Source organism: Mycetomoellerius zeteki, unplaced genomic scaffold (genome assembly GCF_001594055.1).
Source record: "Mycetomoellerius zeteki isolate Tzet28-1 unplaced genomic scaffold, Tzet1.0 scaffold155, whole genome shotgun sequence".
Lineage (NCBI taxonomy): Eukaryota > Metazoa > Arthropoda > Insecta > Hymenoptera > Formicidae > Mycetomoellerius > Mycetomoellerius zeteki.
In genome coordinates, this window is record NW_017256500.1 from 12,062 (window position 1) to 36,605 (window position 24,544).

General features: G+C 31.4%; 1 protein-coding gene across 2 annotated transcripts in view; it reads right to left on the reverse strand.

Moving 5' to 3' along the window:
• Positions 1 to 5,720: 5,720 nt before the first annotated feature.
• LOC108720781 (arrestin homolog) overlaps positions 5,721 to 24,544 on the reverse strand; it is a 66,669-nt gene continuing 47,845 nt past the window's right edge. For both annotated transcript variants that reach the window (XM_018444960.1, XM_018444959.1), the window contains exons 6-10: positions 16,328 to 16,475; positions 15,450 to 15,650; positions 14,136 to 14,299; positions 6,828 to 7,109; positions 5,721 to 6,377 (exon numbers count right to left, since the gene is read on the reverse strand). In XM_018444960.1, coding sequence (XP_018300462.1) covers positions 6,096 to 6,377; positions 6,828 to 7,109; positions 14,136 to 14,299; positions 15,450 to 15,650; positions 16,328 to 16,475 — 1,077 coding nt within the window. In that variant the 3' untranslated portion in view covers positions 5,721 to 6,095. The remainder of the gene's footprint in view (positions 6,378 to 6,827; positions 7,110 to 14,135; positions 14,300 to 15,449; positions 15,651 to 16,327; positions 16,476 to 24,544) is intronic.

The window sequence follows — 24,544 nt, forward strand, 5'->3', positions numbered from 1 at the left end:
AAGCCCATGGCACATACAAAAACGTAAGGCCATAAGACATAATCAGTAAGCGAATTGGCCAATCACGATAGAGACCGTAAGACCAGTAGCGAATCCAATTTTACGATTTCTTTCTGCTTACGTATTACGGCCTTACGTTTTTGTATGTGCCATGGGCTTTACTGGCCTTACGATCTCTACCGTGATTGGCCAATTCGCTTACTGATTACGTCTTATGGCCCTACGTTTTTGTATGTGCCATGGGCTTCAATCATCAATGCGTAGTCTGGGGTGCTATTACATGAGCGCGAAAACGCGGAAATGCGGAAACGCGTAACCAATCAGAAGCAATCCGCTGTTATGGTTTCGCGTTTCACCGATTACTGATTGGTTGCGCGTTTCCGTATTTCCGTGTTTCCGCACTCATGTAATAACACCCTGATTCCGACTTAAAACCGGAATCAGACATTAAAAATTGAGATTGAAGATTGAAATTGGACCAATCAAAACAATAGGAGCTAAAATTCCTTTGCTCTCATTGGTCAAATTTCAATCTTCAATCTTCGATCTCAATCTTCAATGGCTGCGTTCAGCAGAACGTTCGTTTTGTAACTGTTGGAAGTTTCCTTCGCGCTAATTGGATCATACTTTTAGATCTAGAAGAATGGTCCTATCTCAGCAGACAATCATAAAACGGTTGCAAAACTGTTGAGTCTGCTGAACGCAGCCAATGCGTAGTCTGATTCCGGCCTCATGGATCTCATAGCTGCAATTTTAAAGTTTGGATTAACGGCAATAAGCGGCCGGAGCAGCCGGCAAGTTGTTCTAAAAGGTATTTTACGACAATTACAACAAATAACATTACGTCGCGCGTAAAAATATTTAAAATATGATGATTTGTGTTATTTTGGTTAGCAATACGTCGAGAATGTTATTAGCAACGCGATACGATACACGGATGTAAATAGAAATGATTCGTTTCAGGTTATGTTGTATTCTGTATGTTTATTGTTGCGTATGTATTTTGTTATAAGTATAGTAAGTACACGTTAATTCGCGTTGAGATGTCGGGAAGTCTCAATTATTGAACAATAAATATTTTCCATTTGGTAATACAAGTTGACACAAGTGTCATCTTGTCTTTGTTTTTTACTTGAATGTTAAGAAAAATAGAATGATATTTGAACACAGTGTATGACTTAACGTGACGAACAAATTGTTTCTATTTATATTTATGTATCACATCGCATTGCAACGAGCACATTAGCTGCTTTCTCCATTTGTGACGACTATATTTATGTGATACATAAATATAAATAGAAACAATTTATTCGCCACGTTAAGTCATACGCTGTGTTTATTGTTGTGTACATATTTTGTTGTAGATATAGTAAATATACGTCGATTCGCTACGATGTCTCAGTTATTGGACAATGTGCCTGATGTAGATATCGATGGCCATGGAAGATTCAAGTATATTTTAATTAACGTGCAGGATGACGTCGGAAAAACTAGCAAAAAGATTGTCAGGGGATATGCAAGAGCACAATGGCATGGTGAGTCCAAAATATGTATATTAAATTTGTTTTTTATTGCTGCAGTAGAACTTTCCTTCTTTTTTGCTTTTGTCAAATATCAAACACATACCTATTTCGCTTTAAGTGCAAAGAAGGTACATACAATTCAGTTATAAAAACAATATCTAATCGCAGTGTTGTAATCAGGCAACATTGAAATAATAACATGATATTTAAATAATTAAAAAACATCTTATAAACATGGATGATAAATTAATTCGTAATTTGTTTATAGCTATTTAATAACCATGAACTTTAGCTATAAATTATATGTAAGTAATTATATATAAAGTTTAAGAATGATTTTAATTAACAATAATAAGATAGAAAGACCGCTTATGTTAACTACAATACTTTAAACTAACAAGGGAACCTCTAGAAGTGACAAATTCTGATTTTAATGAAACTTCGTGAACTTGTAGCTTACATAAAGAGATGAATTTAGAAAATATCAGTTGCGGCCCAAAGAAAATGATAAAATGCTATCATTTCCACACCACCTGTCATGAGGTAGATAGCATGATGTGCTTTTTTTATAGTGGTTTCCCCAGTAGGCCTATTCCGCTCTAATTTTTTTATGCACGAATTATTCCAAATGCCGTCATTCCTTTTGACTACTTTGGAACATTTAAAAATTTATATTTAAAAAGATTTATTATTATCACACATAAAAAGATATATTATTATTATTACATAAAAATATATTCGCACGAGTAATATTTAAAAAATGCTTATCAAAATATTGTAAAATTACAACATCCTTCTCATTTTTCTTAATACGTCATTAATTTAATGATGCAGTTAAATTATTTAACTCAAGAAGATGCTATAATTTATTTACTTACATATGTTAATGTGAACATTACTTATGTTGAAATAAGTACAGAAATAGAATGATTAACATTTTGATGCACATGGAAGTAAAAAGATAATAAAATGTTATTTAACTCAAGAAACTTGAGATTGCTCCTTTGACATCTAACAGTGATGAGGTACCATATATTTCCTGTAATGTATAGGCACATTTTTTGTTATAAAGAGCAATGAATGTATTTATTATAAATTTTAAAACTATTTGTTAATCTCATTATTAATACTAACATGATTATTATATGACAAAATGTTCGCAATTATGATACTCTTCAAAAAAATGCTGCATACAAAAATATTGCTTGCACCAGGAACATCGTATTACAGCAGGTGCACCACATATGGAGCAGCGAGGTATTTCTTGAATATCCTTTCCGTTGAAACAAAAATCTACTGGAGTTTCGAATTGTGGCGGCCGTTCTTCGATGTATCCACTCTTATACCAGGCATATTTAAAAAAATTATGAAATCGCGGAGAAGATAGTTTTATGTGCGTTAAAGATTGTAATTTGATGATATTATTTCTCAAATGTAAATTAATATCATAATTTAATAACATAACGCGATCACTGAAAGTTCTCACAAAGTTTTTCCATAGTCTAAATCCATAAACGTCAAGAGGTTGAATCATTCCCGTTGTTTTCTTTGGTATAGTTAAAATTCGTATATCTTTATCTTTTTTTGGTATAAATTCTTGCACACTTGCAGGACAATGTCCGCTCCAAGAGTCTAACAACAGCACACTAAAACTTCCAGTTGCGGGTACAAATACATTTGTAAACCAAGACTGAAAGTGTAGTTAATTTGCCCGATTTGGATGCTGCAATGTAAACATTCCGACGACAATTACTTTCGCATATGAGTGTGGATAGCGTATATACGGAAGCGTTAATAATTAATTCTCAAAAATGATATATCGTATTGTAACTTTATTACACATGGTTGAATTTATAAAAAAATAATCTTTAATTTGGTAAATAAAAAAATTAAAAATTAAAGAAAATTACGAGTGGTGGGGGTATTTTGTTAAACAAAAAAATTAAAAAAATTTTTTTTCTTTATAACTTTTTAAAGTATTCTTGAAATTGTACAACTTTTATTTAAAAAAATTTTTTCTATCTTTTATACTTCCGACGATATTCGCCTCGAGAAAGAAAAATTCCGTTTTTTTTTCAAAGGGGTGTTTCACCCCTTAAACATGAGTTAGCGCACGTATAAAAAAATACGTGTCTCTTAGACTTTCGCGTTTTACAATATATTTCATGGAGAATCAAATCAGTTCCGGACAGTTGTGAAACTTCCCTTGTTAGTTTAAAGATTTTAATTATAAAATTCGAATAACATATGTTGGAACTCATATGAACTTTTTTGAAAACCCAATATACTTATATGTAGTATTTATTATTTACAATATTAAAGATACACTCTGTACATCTTTATATATCTTTATTATGAATAAGGAAATAATCGAGTGTTATTTGATATTTGTGTTAATACCATTTGGAAATGATTACCATTATATTAATTACTTTTTTTTATTTAATAGTTTGTAATTTTTCGTGTGATTGGTCAGTCAATATATTACTTAGAGACAAAAGAATAGTAATTGTGCAATGTATTTCATTATCACTAAATATTAATGATAAATATAATGGATTTGAAGTTTATATGAAAATAAAAAATATATTTGTACAGTTGTTATTGTAGATATGCATAGATAATTTCTTTTAGTTAAGTTCAAATATACTTTCATTTGTGAATACAATGCTTTAAAGTATTTTACGTTGATTATGAGATCGGAACCTGTCATTAAAATTCTTGCTTAAAGAAGAATTTTCATGATCCTCAAAAAGAAATTAAATTTATAATTATCGAAAGATATGCAATTCAAATTTTATCTAGTGATTGTGGGATAATTTGTGCATTAATTATTATAATAAAAAATAGATCTTTATCTCCTTAAAAAAATTTTTTCGATATTTTTAATTCGATATAAATTACTTTATATAGATGGTTGTAGCTAAGTTTACAATTTATGTACAAGAATAATAAAATGGCTGGGATTCATAGATGGTTCTTATTTTACGACTATCTTAAGTAATGTCTTGAAGTGCTAATATGATAGTCGGCATTCATAGCTAGTTTTTATATTTCATCTTAAGAACAATCTTAAGACATTATAAACCAAGTACATAAGACTGTACTTAAGATGGTCTTAAATATAAGAATTGATTATGAATATCAGCTAATATCTCGAGTATTCTTTCATATGTTTTCGAAATGAATTACTCAGAATCTGATTGAAATGATTAGAATGGCAGTAGGAATTTTTTTATATATTAAACGAGTAGGAAGGTACGAACGCAAACAGTTTTAAGTGATTTACATTCACGAAGTTTTAAGTATATAAGTTAGCGATAAAATTCTTACAAGAATATATTACATATATATGTATATCTTAATATTACTCTACAGTATAAATATACAGGAATATATATTTCTTCGGAGATAATCCTTTTTCGCATGATAAAAGCTATAGATAAAAAAATTACTATACTAATAAATCATAATTTTTCAAATATATTTTCCTTTATATTGAGAAATATAATTTATGTATGATACATTAGTAGCAACTTGGTTATAACAAAGATATGAAACAATAGACAAATTAGAATACTATATTTATGATTGAAACGTTCCTCTTTTATTGAGAGCGATTAAAATTCTGCTACGATCTGTAATACAATAATATAATATGAGTGATATGAATGCATGGCGTATAATTTTTCACAATCTTTCACAAAAATACAGTGTCTTAATTAATCGCGCTTCTATATAATTTTTTCTATGAAATATAAAGCGAAGTAAGTTGAGTGTTTTCTCAAAATTGCATATATTTGATATACTTCCGAATTTGCATTTTATAAAAAAAAAGTAGATATCCATATTTATGTACACTGAAAAAAATGCATGTAATTTTACATGGAAATTACATGTTTATGACTGGAAAATTACTTAAATTACATAAATATTGGAAATTTTCCATATTTAGGTAAATAAAAAATAATAACTAAAGGGCAAAAGTAAGAGTCAATACGTAAAAAATATAGTTTGAAATTGGTGAAACATGAAAGATTGAGTTAGATTCAGTCTGAATATAACTCAATCTTTCATGTTTCAATTTCAAACTATATTTTTTACGTATTGACTCTTACTTTGCCCTTTAGTTATTATTTTTTATTTTTCATATAAAGAGTCCTTCTATTTGTTAAACATATTTAGGTAATTTTCCGATCATAGACATGTAATTTCTATGTAAAATTACATGCATTTTTTTCAGTGTATACAATGATTTTAATGACTTATTCAATTAACAGGATTCACTATACATTATCTTGTTTTCTTTTCTTTTATTTTGTACAATCATCACGAGATTTCTCTATGAGAAAATAGGAAGAATCACAACAAAGGTGCAAAGCAAAATGCTATCAATTGTCACTGACGCTACGAGAATTCTATTTACTAAGAGGCCCTTCTAAAGCAACACCAAGCTCGTTGAATGCTGACGCTAAGTCTACAAGCTTTGTGATTGGAATTCTTGATAACTTTCGTATCACTGCTTTCTCTGACAGACGGCCGCGACATCGCATCGTCTTGTTGCACCCGCTCTCAGGTGCTGTCGCTTTCCTCGCAGTGCTCTATCAGGTCCACGTCAATTACTCTTGACTCCTTCTGTTCTTTAATGGCTTCCAGCTTATTCTCCTTATTTTGATGACTACTACTGCTGTCAGATTTCTCTGTGATCTCATTCGTGCTTTTTTTAAATTCTTTTGGTACCCCTCGAGTAGGGGACGGGAATCCCACGAGATCTGCATCTATGTCACTGTGCATCAGCGTGAACGGTAGCTTCAAAGATACTTCACCACCCATCGCCGAGATGAACAGTTTAACCTTAAAGAAAAAAATAATAAAAAATTGGGAATCTTCATAAAATATTTTTTATAATACTCTGTAATAATCTCATACTATAATTAAATTGGTAACTAAAGTTAAATAGTTATCAATCCAAAATAAATCAATTTGCTTAAATTAAATGGATATGAATCGACAAAAAAGATGTCTTATTTTTCTTTAAAATAATATTGCATTAATTGATGTAACAATACGTGTTTTCGATAAAGCTATACTTTATTTGTATTAATTTTTATCTAAAATAAAGCCTCTAAAATATCATATAATAAATTTTTTCCAGAATTTGTTCTTATAACCGAAAGTTTTTATACTTTTTTTGCAATAGTTCAGGTTTTGCAATGTTTTAGGTGAAAATTATATATTTATCTCCTAAAATAGGTCCATCTGACGATCTTTATATTTCCTTCTTTTTTATATATTTAAAATTACCTTCACATAATAAGATACGTAAATCGTATAAACGTTCCTATCATCAGGTCCGTTTCTAGGATTAGTAACCGTTGATGCCAGACTTGCTCCGGTTTTCGCGTAGCTGTCCTCTAATGCGATCCAATTTTTAGTTGTGCCCTTAACAAGCCTGAGAGTATAAATCTTTCGCAAATTACCACCTGGACCTCGAGGACAGTCCTCTTGCGAGCTCACAAGCGCCACAACATTCTTGAACTTGCCGTTACTGAACATACAGACGTCCACATGTTGTACGACGATTATCTGTAAAATAAACATTTCGTATATTCGAAATGGCTAAGATATCGAGTATCCAAGTTGAAGTTTTTCTTTTAACTTGACGCACCCTGTATCTTTGAAACTAATTGTAATCATTTCAGGTCTATATACCTATATGGTCTATATGGTGTAAAACTATCATCCTATATGTATGTACCGCACCGGCAGGAATGGTGTCCCTCGGCGTTCGGCGTGCGACGCTACACATTCGTATCGAAGTTCACACGTACGTGTTACTGGAAGCATGCAAAGCTATTACAATGAGTCTTAAAATTGCACGTAATTATGCACAAAAATTTTTTACAGTATTAAGAATTTTTATGCATAATTACAACATTTTGTGCATAATAAAAGTATTATTATGAATATTGGCGAGCGGGAGACACTGGGGGATCTCACTCGCGCTAGTAACAAATGTGTGAGACAGCGAAAGGACACCGCAAGCCGACATCACATCCAATTACGCTTTCTCTCTCAACCGTGCGTCTTACGCTAAGGACGGAATATCGGAGCGCCCCCCACTACTTTCTCCCTTCGCGCTCCTCGCCTCCTCCGCGCTTCCAGTAAGGGCCATGGCACACAAAAAAACTTAAGCAGTAAAATGTAAGCAGTAAGCGAATTGACCAATCACAGTAGAGTCCATAAGGCCATAACATAAGCAGTAGCGAATCCAACATGTTGATTTCCTTACTGGTTACGTCTTACTGCCTTAAGTTTTTTGTGTGCCAGGGCCCTAACACGTACGTGTGAACTTCGGTACGAGTGTGAACTTCGGTACGAGTGTGTACCGAAGTGCTACACACTTGTACTGAAGTGCCATGTACCTGGGCCCCTATTCTTGAAAAGTATCGCATACGAAAAACTAGGGAAATGTTATAATATATGTGACGCATACTATAGCATTTCCCTAGTTTTACGTATGCGATATTTTTCAAGAATAGGGACCCTGTTACTGAAAGCGCTATGGCGGCGAGGAGCGCGAAGGGAGAAAATAGTGGAAGACGCTCCGATATTCTGTCCTTAATGCAAGGCGTACGATTGAGAGAGAAAGCATAATTGGACGTGATGCCGACTCGCGGTGTCCTTTCGCTATCTCACACATTTGTTACTAGTACGAGTGAGATACACCGATGTCTCTCGCTCGCCAATATTCATAATAATACTTTTATTATGCACAAAATGTTGTAATTATGCATAAAAATTTTTAATACTGTTAAAAATTTTTGTGCATAATTACAATATTGTATTACGTGTAATTTTGAGACTCATTGTAATAGCTTTGCATGCATTTATAAATTTGCAATGTGCAAATGAAATTAATATTTTGTATCGCAAGATTGCAAAATTAAATTTACAGATAAATATAAGAACATATAATAAAATAAATAAAAAAATATGATGAATAAAATTTATTAAATTATAATAAGCATTTGTTTGTATATTGGCAAAAGAATATATTAAGTAAATATATTGAGAAAATTAATACTCTGGAAATAAATATTATGTAAATTAAAAATTTGAATTTATAAAAATATGTATAATTATGAAAAAGTACTATTTCTACGTTATTTCGCATTACATTGTATCATATTTTATTTATTTATTTTATTATATGTTCTTATATTTAACTGTAAATTTAATTTTACAGTAAATTTAACAGTAACACGTACGTGTGCGAGGGACACCATTCCTTCCAGTGCATGTACATATATCTGAATAAATAATATTTATGAAAGCCAATTGTTATTCTGTGAAGTCTATTATATCCATATATTGGCTACGAAAATTAAATGATTACGAAATATAACTCGTATAACTTACAGGTGGTCAAGGAGTGTCGCTTTGTTTGTTTAACTGTTGGGACAGAGTTAACATGATGGGGTTGCTCGCGCGCCCATCCTTTCTGGCTAAAATATCGGCAGGATGTACTGTGTTCCTATTTTCAAACAACGTTCTCCTGCTGTTAATGAAGTAGCGCTCAAAAGCGATGCGAACGCAATTTCCTGACATGACGTAAGCTTTGGCATCTCATCGGGTTGATTTCTCCTCGAGAGAAATTTTTATTCATACGTTCTCATAAGAAGAAGATGTCGAATAAATCAACATAGATTATCACAGGCAGATTCAATTTGGTATCATCGCCTTTTTGTCTTTTGCTTCTTGCATGTGTGTGAAACAAATTGAATTATAGATTCAACGGCGCGATGTTTTTTCTTGTTTTATCGTCGTTTGTTTGATAGCTTCGTATCATGGAAATGGCTTCTGTCCATTGCTAGGAAAATCGTCGCGATATCGTTTGTACGTTGTTGTCTTTTTTCATGAGGTGGCAAGGTATAGTAAAGAATCGATAGAATATTGAATATAGAAAAACAGCAAATTGTAGGGCATCTACCACATACGCATGATCTTTTTTGGCAATTTTTGTTTAATATAAAAATAAAAAGGTTTTGCATAACGCACAACGCATAGTGCATAAGCGAATCAACTAATCAGAATCTTTCCTTTCCTCCCATTCCATGGAAAAGAAAAATTTCGATTGGTTGATTCTCTTATGCACTATGCGTTATGCAAGAGTCTGTGCTGCCGCCATTACATTAAATTTTAATGAAAGCAAACATATATAATATCTTACAGATTTTTAAAACTGCTCTCTAAATCTGAATCAGTGGATAATCACTGATTCAGATTTAGAGAGTGAACTTCAAGTGATAAAAATTTTAAATAATGAAGAAAAATTGAAAAGAATATAGTAATATTTCTTTAAAAATAATAAGTATTCGTATGTATATTATAAGAATTCGTATACATATATCGCTGATTTGCAAAAATTAGAAAATGTTGCTTGTCATTTTCAAAGGTAAAATAACATTGAATTTATACGAGTATGTCTTTCTTTTCATTCTCATTGAGTGAAAGATTTGTCCTATGACTAAGAATATTCATGAAATTTGAAATATCACTTTATTTATAAAAATCAAATTTCTTTAATCAATAACGTTCTCTTGCAGTCGCGTTATAATTTATGATACATGGCACTGCAGTATAACATTTAACTCTTGACGTTTAACTGTCCGATTATTCGCGCTATTCTATACAGCCGCTATGTTGAAAGAAGTGCAGAAAATGAAAAACAGAGAGAAAAAATGCACGAGCGTTTGCACGACCTGATTCAATTTAATTTGTTTTCTTTGATGTGTTAAAACTTGTTTGATAAATTATTATTACGCAAGTAAACATTCGAGAGCCTACTACACTGAGAAAAATGTACTAGAGTTTAATACACATTTCTTTGAATAGTACTACCTGAACATTTATTAAATGTAAATATATGTATATTTATTTAGTACAAGAACTATTAATTTATTTTAATTATACATATATTGATGTATCATTTTTTGATTTAGTAAATGCTTATTTACCATAAGTAGATGTTAAGTTAGTTCCATTCAAACAAATATTAAAACTTAGTACATTTTTCCTCAATGTAGTTTGATGGCAGTGATAAATATATTTATATCATTCTGATATTTTTGCCCATCACATAATATATTTAAAAAAAACGATCAATTTTCCCAAAATTCATACATAATTTATTATTGGTTGATATATAAGGCACTGTTGAATTATCAAAAATTAATTTATTGTTCATTGAATATTAGATCACTTTTTAAAATTACTTGCTCAAAAAGCGTCAACGAAAAACTACTTATTAAAGTTTGACAAGTCACGTAAGTAACGGTGTTCTTATTAAGATATTGATGCAGCTTCATTGAGCTCGTAGGATATGAATGTTTTAAATGTGCTTATTAAATTTGCAGAAGTCTAAGGCGCGCGCGCGAAGCAATAGTTAATTTGAAAGCTTGGAGTGGCACTATTATATATATATATATATACTCTAATAATTAATAAATAAAATTGTATAGCGAAGCCAAAAATGTATCATTAATTTAATTCTAATTTAATTAATTAAAATCATTTGTAAACACATTTATAAATTACTCGTAATATTGTAACTGGTGCAGAATGAAATGGTGCAAACTTATAACTTTTATAAATATTTGAGAAAAAACAATAAAAGATAAAGAAAAATGAAAAAATAGGTAGATAAAAATCTTTGTAAAAATAACTGTTTAGGATCTTTTATTATTGTAATATCATTTTTAGACCGTGTATGTGAGAGACACAACCGATAAATTAAAGCCTTATACGGTCGAAGCTAGATCTTAAAATGCTTTAAATAATTCAATCTTGAATCACTAAATATGATATATATGTACTTGACATATACACCACAATTGTAGTTTAACTTTAGTTTTATTATTATTTTTTTTTTCAGGAAATATTTTCATTGAAATTTGGCAGTCTATATTCATAAAGCAATTTAAAAGTGTTCAATTTTTTTCAAGATGTCTCGGTAGATTAATTTTCTTGATTCTCTCCGTATGACTTGGCTTAGAATACATTTTTTATTCCGTAACTTTTAGAATAAATGTTTAATTAAATAAAGGGTATAACGACTTCAGAACAATTTTGTAATTTTTTTTGCATATCGAAAGTTCTCATCGCCGAGCACGATTCTATAAGAAACATCAATTGATCCTTTTAGGAATGGTTAAGCTTATTTTTCTTCGGTTCCATCACGCAGGAGATCGTAATTGGTTTTACGAGTGGCCTCTTTTACATTCGACATCAGACATTGCGTGTACAGAAAGTCGTGACAAGAAAAAAACAAACGGAAAGAATGAATAAATGGAAACGTGCGTGTGTCTGATAGGGAGAGAGACCGGCAAACGCCCCGAGGCATGAATACCCAAGTATTTGGATCTCCAAGGAGCATCAAAAAAGAAACAATTGATGGGATTCGCGTCTGGTGCTTTTTGAAATATTGATTGTCACGCAGTAGTCACTGAATCATGAGCTGGTTCCGTTGACGTTTCACGAAGTAGAGAATACAATTTCCTATAATCTAACCTACGATCGCAATTAATTATTTTAGAAGAAAAGAAGAAAAATTCGCTTATTGTTGATTGTTAAAATAACGATAAGATCGATAGGTCGCTGGTAGGTTATAGCCTTTGACGTAATGGAGCAAACGCGTTTTAGTTAATTCCTGATTGATTTAATTAAGAGTCAAGAATTTATATACAGTATTGCCTATTAATCCACAATTATTTAGAAAAAATTGAGTTTTCAGCAAAAATTCAGTGAAAAAATTCCGTAAACCAATTCTTCCTGCGATAAATGATTCTTTTTTTCATATACGTCAATATTGTTTTGATTGAAAAAGATTGCTTTTTTTTTACTTTTGCAACTAAACAATTAAAGTTGTAAAACGAAATAGTGCGCTATTCTGAAAGTAGTGACAAAAAATCTAGTTTCTAACTTTTTTTCCAGTGTTTCCACATGTAAAATATCAAAATGTAAATCTTGAGTGATCTAATCCGAAAATTTATACATGATATTTGTCAAAATTATTTTATTGCAGCGACTAATTGTACTAAACCATAATAAAGTATGAATTATTTTACAATGAAAAGTAAATAGTAATAAAAATCCTCTTTGTTAAAGTTGATAAAGAACTCTCATTTATCGTTTTATGTACAGCGGTCATTGATTAACATTTTATATATTGCAGTTATTAACTAAATAAAAAGTTTTTTTCACGCACTTATATTTTTTATCAATTGAAATATGGAAATATAAGTAGAACATATATTTTATGTGCCATACACTGTATTTAATTCTTATTATTTAGAATAGTTTTGATTAAATTTCCGTCATGAAGCATAATGAAGATGAATATGACTTGAATAACAAGTATGGATTATATATGCTTTAGGGTAACTCCGGCAAATACGCCGCGCTGTGATTTACGCCGCAGAAGTCAGAAAAAATAGGAGTGGGGATAATTTTCCCGTAGCTACTCTGTTACATGCCTTTATGTTATATTAATATTGTGTTATGATTTCAGCTTCTTACTATTAATATTAATGAATTTATTGTGAGTTGAATCGATTTGTCACTGTAATAAGTAACGCCATCATAAGTTATAATCTACATAAAATGATTAATGTAGGACGTGTAAAAGATTTAGTGGTTATTTCGTGATACATACGTGTAGTGGAATAGTAAAGCATGTTTGTATTATTAAAGCACGTTTGCATTATTTGTAAATTTTTCATGAGCCGTACATACGTACGGCTTTCCTCCTATGAGTAGCCCTTTCCCTCTATGAGTAGCCATATATCCCACCCCTATGAGATATGCGGCAAAAATACAAGGTTTCAAAAAGTTTATTTTTTAATATGAAAAATAAATATTTCGGATTTCTAATATTTTTTTCATAGTAGTAGACAGTACAAAGTTTTTACTGATATAATTCGTTTACTATAAACATAGTAAATAATACTTAATAAATTAAATTTTTGATAGGTGCGGCGTATATACCGGAGTTATCCTATAATGTATTTATAATATAGGTAATATAATATATACTTCAAACAATATATGTATATATATATATGTATATATATACAGGGTGTTTCAAAAAAACGGATCGAAATACAATGGGGACGTAGATTGGATCAAGGGGAACAAAACAGTTTTGTACCATTTTACAGTTGACGCAATATTTAACGAGATATTAATGTTTAAAGATAGGCGAATACAAGCGTACGACCAGCCTACTCATGTACTGCTGCCGGCAGGACGGTCTACCGTCCCCACCGATCGCATGATGCGCCGGCCGGGAGGCGTGGGCGGGCCGCGAGGTGCGGGGATGGCCTGGCAAGCGAGCCACTCAGAACGGCGCGCATGGGGAGGAGAAGGATAGCGCTTGAGCAGTAGGCTGGTCGGACGTTTGTATTCGCCTATCTTTAAACGTTAATATCTCGTTAAATATTGCGTCAACTGCAAAATGGTACAAAACTGTTTTGTTCCTCTTGATCCAATCTACGTCCCCATTGTGTTTCGATCCGTTTTTTTGAGACACCCTGTATATATAATTTATACCTTTATTCTCCTTATTGATTTGTTGCTATTGTTGCTAACATTGACGTGGACATTGATTAAATCTCCGTGTTCGTAAATCGCATGATCAAGTCCTGCTTCCAATCTAACGCGACCATCACTTAATAAAAATGGCTTTTCTACTGCCGCATGTGGTCCCACGTTCTCTGCGAAAATAAGAATGAAATGTGATTTGTAATTTACTTTGATTTGTGCTCCGCATTTGTGATAAATGAGATGAGATCGGTTTACTAATGAGAGAATAAGATATGCAGTATCTTATAGTAACTTTACATTAAACTCGAGATATGGGCTATTTGAAAACTTCTGAAATCAAGCCTCGGCTCGAAGATTTCAATTCAGACTGTATTATAATTACAGTATCATTATGCCGCATTGGAAATCATAGATTTACAGCACATTAAGACACATAATAGAAACTACATGGAAAAATAGTTTTGCTGAAGAATTTAGGCAGATACAGATCTGAAAATAATTTTATTGGATTATCAAAATAATTATATAAAACATTTAAACGTTGCTGGCAATGCAAATGTAAAAATTTTTAACATTCTAGCAACCAGTTTGAACATCCTATTATTTTGATGACTCAAGCAAAATTATTTTCAGATTTGCGTTTAACTAAATTTTTAGTAAAATCATTTTCTTACGTGTACATGGAAAAAACAATATGGTTGGTCTACATAGAAATCTGGTGATGCCAACCAGAAGTTAAATAGTAAAATATGGAGCAACTATATATGTGGTTGCTTGAATCATAGTACAATGATTAGGTTAGGCTATGTTGCAGCAATGACGGCATTTCACATATACGTATTTTTAATTGTAAGCGTGATAAGCTTTTGCTTTTTGAAATTGCAACTTAATTTATAGCATGATGTAACAAGAAATTCTTATTAATAATTTAATTCTTATTATTATACATCATGCTTTACAATGTCACGATTGACGCAACTATACGGATGTATAACTTATCCACAAACAATAAATAATTCCCCAACCAAGTTTTGGTTGTCACAACCAAATCGCGCCTAATTACATTGATGTAGTTGACGCATCAAAATAAATAAATCGTATCAACGATACACATTTCCTATCACATAAAGATAACTCGAATGATGTTTCTATATTGCTCACAACTAAATATTTTTAGTTATGTGAACTATATCTTTTTTTTCCGTGTAAGATATAATACAATACAGATAATAGCAATAATTAAAGCTTGAAGTTTAATGATAAGTAATGTTACGTTATTGTACGCGTTGTATGAGCATATCACGTTAATCGCGAACTAACCATCATCCTCAATGATCTCATTTTCCGCTAACGCCACTCTTGTTTTGGATCCTTGAATTCTCAAGCTAGTCGATGGCTCTCTCGAGAGAGGTACACTGTACATAGTCGTCGAGGGTAAGGGCGGCTTCGTGGCTCGTTGGATCACCCGAATGCCCATCTTGACGGTGGTTTTACGATGCAAGCGTTCGTCCGCCCGTTCCGCTGAAATCCGCACAAAATGTTAATGATGCATATAACGATGAAATAAAGGTGAGAGCTGGTGCTAACCGTGAGTTCACTCACAAATTCATCGTTGCGAATAATTGAGCAAATGTTTCGAGAAAAAGATTTTGTTGTTGTGAGAGTTGTTTATGTTACAAATTTAAACCTGATATTTTTAAATTCATTTCCTTTCTCAGAAATCGTCATTATATGATTAGCTATAATAACCCGATTGGTAAAAATTATTTTTTATTTCTAGAAATTACGCATATACCATAAATATGAAGTATTTTAAGAATTCTAATAATAAGATAAGAACTTTTAAGTTGACTTTATATAATATTTGGAACAGAAATAAAAAAATTTACAATCTCTTTCTTAGAAGAAATTGATTAAAATATGCTTATTTCTTTACGTTTCGAATTTTATGAGTGTAAGCACAAAATATTTTGTTATTTGAGATGTTTCAAATTCTTATTCCTGCGTAATGTGTGTGTTTGAGAGATGGAGAATACATTCCCTTCGTTTGTAAATAAAATTCCTACTTCGTTCACGAACGTTCGTAATTACACCTTGCTTTGAATTGTGGCGTGCCGTTGTTTTTCATTCGAAGTGCATACATTCGTTAGGATCGAGAAAATAAAGCTCAAGGAAATCAGCAAGCTTTTTCCACTCACCAACGTAAACTCTGACGTCGTAGCTGTTACCTATAGGCGGGCCATTGTATTCCTTAGCTGGTACTAGTTGTACAGATGGTGGAGCGATTGAGGGAATTTCTATGGTGAACGCATGTGCATTGGGTCCTAGTCTTTTGATAAGTGCTTCCTGTATAAGAAAGATTTCAGGTCAATTTCTTTTTGCTCTTTCTATTAGATAGTTGCTAGAAAAATTGTAATGCTTTTCCACGTCGTAAAAATTCTTACGAAGATTTCTCGTTGAGACAGATTCGATGAAAAGAAAATATATTTTTACGTCATTCAGAAACAATCACCAATAACCATCAATTGTTATTAGAAAATATTCTGATTATATATTCTGTGAGATATAATAGAGTGAGATATAATAGAAATAAGGTAGATTGCGAGATAATTGTATTCGCGTTCGATTATCGATTCCGCTGTGCGATCCAGAGCCGGACCAATAGTTAAGCTTGTGACACGTGACGAGTAGATGTTTTTTTTTATTAACGTTGCCAGGCGAATGCCCGAGCGAAGCAGTCACGATACAATCGCCGTACGGAATAGACCTTCCGTATAACCCTGTTTATTTTTGTTTTCCTGAATAATTATCTTTCACGCATACGAAGAGTGTCAGTTATTCATTTCGCTTAAGCCATCCATAGAAGACATCCCCTTACAATTCTGATTACGTATCCATTTTAAATCGTACAGGAAAAAATACAATTCTCTATCAGAGATACAATTCTCTATCAGAGAATTGTAGTATATTGTTGTCGAAGAGAATTTTTATTTAAGTTATCTCTTTCTCTCTCTCTCTCTCTCTCTCTTAACATTTTAGAAATATGACTTTGACCTACTTTATTTTAATAACTTGAGGAAAAGACAATTTCAAGTCTTTGTTCGTGTATGTATTTATATTAAGCATAGTTGAAGTGATTTATCGATAATCAGAAATTGTAAAACTTTCTACAGGATATAGATTATCATGTATACATATAATCCATATTATTCCATTCCATAAAGTAGATTATATTGAAAACTTGAGAGAAAGGTATGCTATGCATAATCATTTTTCATTTAAAAAATTTATTTCAGTTAAAATAAAAAAGATTAAAAAAGAGAGAGTAAAGTGCTCAAAAAAAACTTTCAGCAAAGCTATATTTGAAATAACACATATGAGAAAATAAATATTAATACCTTGTGTATTACATTTATCAATACATGTATAAATTTTATTAAATTTATACGAAATATTACATTTCACTCTTATTGTTCTTTGAATGGGAAATTGATTTTATATCTGAATTATACAAATAAACATTAATTTATTTTATGGAATTATTATCAAAACTAAACATTATTTAATTATGTACTTATGGAATAATTATATGTTTAATAAAAGCGAATAATGCCATCGAAAGCTTTGTGGCTTTGCAAACGTAAATACTACGAAAAACTGTTTATATTTTAATATTTAATGAATTATAAAATATTTATAAAGGGAAGAAATATGAAAATATGGATTATTGATCTGAATATACATATACTTAAAGTTGATGTTCATTGTAACATTATCTCATTTTTTACTCTGGTAAATTCTTTCTTCGATCTAATTAAATTAATTTAAGTCGAAGAGATTGTAAATTTTATAGGAAAAACATGTTTTTCGGGATTTAATTGACATGGGAGTCCTTGGCTCTTTCAAATACCACGTGGTTTCTTTTTCGCACCTCGAAGAACATTAGCCCCCTGAAGATCATTAACACAAGTAATCACATATATAGTGCAAATTATCAAGCACAGCATTCATTAATATAATTTTTTTAAAAACAATATATATTTTGTGATTTTAAAACATTAAATGTCAATACGTGGTCAAAATTTAAAAATAATAATAAGGTCAAAGGCATACACCACGAGCGCTCGATGTCGTCAGCGAACCTTCTTTCGAAGTCTATACATTCACATTCAATTAATCGTATTTGTTTAATAATAATTGAATAAATTAATATAAACGTTTCGACCTACTAATTGGGTCATCATCAGTATATAGCTAGCGCAGATTAACATAAATTTAAAAATTAAGTTTCATCCTCTATCGCGTCCGTGTGCGTCAAAATTTCAATTTTACACCATTCCGTTGTGTGTTTTTTTCCATATAATTTTCATGTTCCACAATGATATACTAGTCCACAAAATTTCCAGATTCTGTAATTCGTACTAGTTAGATTCAATTATTTTAAATTATCTTTTTTATCAATATAATACCTGTGTTCTTGTAGATTTGTGAATGTTTATTAGCAGCAGTGGATGACATGTTATCGCAGAATTTCTTTGTGTATTACCGCTTCTCATCATGATATACTGCTTTAAATTAACTATTTTGTAAGGGAGAGGGTAAAGTTGATGTTAAGGGGGGGAAGTTATGTTCAGTAAAGGAAAATAGATTTCTGGTAATTTTTCGGTGTCGCTTTGTTTATTCATACCATTTATTTGTTTTTTAATATGAATCATTTCCGACGTCATCCTTTTTTGGAAATACGGTTCTATATCCAGTATTTTAATGTTCTCCCAATTTATTTTATGATTTTTGTCAATTTGATGTTGAGATAATACTGTGAGTGCATCATTGGATCTTTTTATATTGGATTTGTGTTCTTTGATTCTTGTTTTAGCTTTTCTTTTAGTTTGTCCAACATAAGAAGCGTTGCAATCCTGGCAGCATATTTTATAAACCATCTCGCATTGATCCATTCTATCCAGTTTATCTTTCTCTGATTTTATAAATCTATTTAGCGTGTTTATCGGTTTGTATGAAATTTTAAAGTTATTTTTTGAAGCTATATTGCCAAATTTATCAGAATTTTTAAATGGAATTGTGAAATATTTTTTCTTATTGAGTTCATTCAATTGATTATTGTTGTTGAAATTATTTTTATGTACATCTTTTCTAATAGATAATTTTTTGATTCGATTATTAATTGTGGAAAATATTATGTCTAACGGATAACTATTTAATATTAGAGTGTCTATCATGGATACTATGTTATTTTTATGGAATTCCGGATGCGAAAGAAAAAGAATCCTATCTAACTGGCCTATTATCACACCTCTCTTATGTTGAATTGGATGATTTGACATATAGTTGAGATATCTCCTTGAGTTTGTAGGTTTTTTGTATAATATATGTCAAATTTGATGCGACCATTATTTGTAATTACTTTGACATCTAGGAAATTTATGGAATTGTTCTCTTCATGCTCCACCGTAAACTTTAGTCTATCATGATAAGAATTAAATTTGTCTAGTATTGTATCAATCTGATTGTCTGGAGCTACCAATAAGATATCATCCATATAACGATAATAAATTGATATGTTTATATTTATTTTGGAAAATACATTTTTTTTCCAAGTCTCGAATGACTAAATTCGCTAAAATTGGAGATAACGGAGATCCCATGGGCATGCCAAAGATTTGTTTAAAATATTTATTGTCAAATTTAAAGTACGTTGAGTTTACGATCAAGGCGATAGCATTTATAAATTCATTTATCGGAATGCTTGTATTCTTTGTTATGTCTGTCTATCTCCTTTCAATGCTGTTTGTTAAAAGATCTGTTGGAATGTTTGTGTACATGGATACAATATCAAAAGAGACCAATTTGTAATTAGATTCTAATGTATGTCCATTTAAATTTTTAACTAATTCGAAACTGTTTTTTAAGTCCCCAAATTCTTTTTTCATGCTTTTATTAATAATTGTTTTTAAGAAGGTTGCTAGTGGGTATTGAGGACTATTTATGCAACTGACTATCATTTTTAAGGGATTACCATTCTTGTGAATCTTCGGCAACCCATAGGATCTCAGTACCCGTGCCATCCGTTACATTTAATTTATTATAAGTGGACTGATCTATGTATCCCTTTTTCTTCCACCTAGTCAGCAAATTATGCGTTGGTTTCGTCATCATGTTTAAAGGATCTTTATTAATGTTAATATATGTTTTATTATCTGATAATATTTCAAGCATGTTTTTTTGGTATTCATTTAAATTTATTATTACAGTCATATTCCCTTTATCAACTCGTGTAATTAAGATATCCTGGTGTTCTGATATGAATTGTTCTAAACTAATTATTCCTTCTTTTATTAAATTGTTATCTACGTTATCTACTTGATTGTTGTACGTAATCTTCTTTAAGGTTTGAATTGAATCATTTTTTATATTATTTTTTGTGTTACAATCTAATTTACTAATATTATTTTCAATGTGTTTAATACATTCTACGATTATCTTTTCGTTATTCTTATTATTATTATTAGATATGTTAAATTTTTGTCCTAATTGCAATACAGATTTTACGTTATGTGGTATCTCTACATTACTAAGGTTAACTATCCAGTCATTGTTAATTTCATTTGATTTAAATTTATCATTAAAGTCTGGAGGACTAATATTCGTATGATATATTGTTTCATGTTTAGTTGTACACCGGTCATGTTTATAATTATTTTTGTTATTAGACAGAATAATTTTTGATATGCTATTATCGGATCTTGACCATAATAATTTAAAGTCTATCATTTTAATTTTTAGTTTCTTTTGATTGGCTGTGATTACTCTTAATTTATTTAATTTCTTGTTTATTCTAATATTTTCTTTTATCCATAATTTATTAAAGTTAATTTCTTGCCTACTAAAGAAAGCAAGGGATACATGATCAGGTAGAGAGTCTATGATGTTATTAGTCTATGATGTTTAAAAAGTTTATTCCTAGTGTGAGTTAACAACTTGTAAGCATCGTTTAGTTTTTCTTTCGCATCCGGAATTCCATAAAAATAACATAGTATCCATGATAGACACTCTAATATTAAATAGTTATCCATTAGACATAATATTTTCCACAATTAATAATCGAATCAAAAAATTATCTATTAGAAAAGATGTACATAAAAATAATTTCAACAACAATAATGAATTGAATGAACTCAATAAGAAAAAATATTTCACAATTCCATTTATAAATAAAAATTCTGATAAATTTGGCAATATAGCTTCAAAAAATAACTTTAAAATTTCATACAAACCGATAAACACGCTAAATAGATTTATAAAATCAGGGAAAGATAAACTGGATAGAATGGATCAATGTGATATTGTTTATAAAATATTGTTCAGTAACCAAATGTAGCCTGGTTAATCTCGCATCCAAGACTCTCGTAATTGTCTAAGGCTGAGTCAGTTGAGTGTAGCGCCACGCGAGGGCGCAGCTTGCGCAACCGCCGCGATGACAGAGCGCGCTCTTCGGTAACTCTCTCTCGACGTTTTTCCGTTATTATTGCGAGTGAAAGGTTTTCTCTGCTAAAAGTCAATTCAAAGAAAACGTTGTGGTGTTGGTATGTGCGTTGTGGCATCGTAATCGAGTTAGAGAACTTCAGTAATATTGAAGAAATATATATCGAGGGCAGTCCAAATATCGTGAGTATGGAAGGACGCGACCTTCCATTATCAAGAGTTATGTAACACCGAGTCGGAATGTCGCCTGACGCATCCTTCTTAAATGTGACTCCCCTTTTCTTTCTCTCATGTGCCTGACGTTAAATCTCGGGCGGCGGGTTGCTCCCGCCTGTGCGAATCTGATGAATTGGCTCAGATTACCTACAAACGCTCAAAGCGTTCGAGCAAGCATCAAACGTGATGCCTTGCTCATATCATGCCTGACGAAGGTTCTCAGACGGCGCTTAGCAGGCGCCATTACTACGATGTCTGACGAGCGGCTCAGGCAGTGCTTATATGCGAGAACGAACCAAACTTGAATTCCTAATAATGTAGCTGGTCGTGCTCCTCGCACGTATAAACGGGGCCTGAGGTGCGGCTCAGGCAGCGGCTCGTGCTGTCAAGTATAAGCGGGGCTTGAGATGCGGCTCAAGCAGCGGATTTTCAGGAGATTAGCTGTTACCAAAATTTATCGACGAGGAATCGGGACTTACAACCCCTCCCCTCTTGTTCTTGTGTGATTTGCTTGCAGATAGATCGTTGTGATCAAACGGGAGGATGCTTAACATCGTGAAACTATCGGCAATGTAGAAAGGAAACCACGACACTGAGAATTCTTTCCGCCTGGTTCTATTTACTTTAAACTTTATTTATACAGAAATTTTGATTATCTCAATAGAATAAATTATAGTAAATATTATAGGTTATTATTTGCCGTCATCTTTCCTATGTCATCAGCTTGCATCTCGCTGGCCGAATTCCTTCTTAATGTTCGTAACTGAACAAATATGCTGCCAGGATTGCAACGCCTCTTATGTTGGACAAACTAAAAGAAAAGCTAAAACAAGAATCAAAGCACACAAATCCAATATAAAAAGATCCAATAATGCACTCACAGTATTATCTCAACATCAAATTGATAAAAATCATAAAATAAATTGGGAGAAGATTAAAATACTGAATATAGAACCGTATTTCCAAAAAAAGGATGACGTCGGAAATGATTCATATTAAAAAACAAATAAATGGTATGAATAAACAAAGCGACACCGAAAAATTACCAGAAATCTATTTTCCTTTACTGAACATAACTTCCCCCCCTTAACATCAACTTTATCCTCTCCCTTACAAAATAGTTAATTTAAAGCAGTATATCATGATGAGCGGTAATACATAAAGAAATTCTGCGATAACATGTCATCCACTGCTGCTAATAAACATTCACAAATCTACAAGAACACAGGTATTATATTGATAAAAAAGATAATTTAAAATAATTGAATCTAACTAGTACGAATTATAGAATCTGGAAATTTTGTGGACTAGTATATCATTGTGGAACATGAAAATTATATGGAAAAAAACACAACGGAATGGTGTAAAATTGAAATTTTGACGCACACGGACGCGATAGAGGATGAAACTTAATTTTTAAATTTATGTTAATCTGCGCTAACTATATACTGATGATGACCCAATTAGTAGGTCGAAACGTTTATATTAATTTATTCAATTATTATTAAACAAATACGATTAATTGAATGTGAATGTATAGACTTCGAAAGAAGGTTCGCTGACGACATCGAGCGAGCGCTCGTGGTGTATGCCTTTTGACCTTATTATTATTTTTGTGATTTTATTGTATGCTCATGGTAATTAAGAAATTTACAGAGAAAATGTTCTATCACATAGACTTAAATCGCATATAACAACAACGTATATACATCTATTATTAGACAATTTTGAAATTGATTTTTTCTTAACAAAAATATATCGAAAAGCACGAATTACTGTGTACAAATAAATACATATATACTGAAAATGAACGATTTTCCAGGAATTAATAATAAATAATATGATTTTAATCATTATTTTATCTCAAATCATTTCTATTTCAATAAATCTATTTGTAAAAGATTAATTTGTTGACACACTAAAGACATTTAAGGCTGATAATTGAATTTCTATGAGTAAATAATGATTTTTCTCGATGTTTGCGAGAATATGGGCTTTAAATTCGTCGAGAGCTGTCCCATTAACATGATAATGATGAACTATTGTATACCTTGCCTTCTCATTTCTCGAATTACGCGACTTGCGAAAATATATGTCACACACGTGTACATTTGTTTTAACTTTAAATTCTTGTTCTCTTTCTGTATCCTTTAGTATATTGTCTGTTGTGCTTCCGGAACACCTGTGCACGCAAGGATAATTCCAAGTCGTTGCAATAGAAAGTGGCTCATATTGGCACTTTCCTGTCCCATGAGTTCAATGATTCACAACGGCGAATTGGCGTAGTGTATGTGCAAACGCGTATGAAAATAAAACGGGGGATATTCTTCTCAGAGATGCAAGCCAGGGTCAGTTTCTGTCAGTCGAGGTTGAATCGAATTACGTCATTTCGTCTGATTTTTTGCATCAAAGTTTAGGACTTTCTTGTTATCTTATTCACAATGCTATTAAGATGAAATGCGAAGATCGTGCTATTGTGAAGGAAACACGATGTAAAAGTACGCATACTTATCGTTCAGAATCCTTGGAAAAAAGAAGAGCTGGAAATACGAATATAAGATTTAGATTTGAGAGCTCGAGATCTGACTTTCTCCGGAAAAATGTAGGAATTCGGAATGTTTGTTTTTGTATTGAAGCAAAAGCTCCTTTTTTATTGATTATATTATTATTATTATTATTTATTATTATTTATTATAATC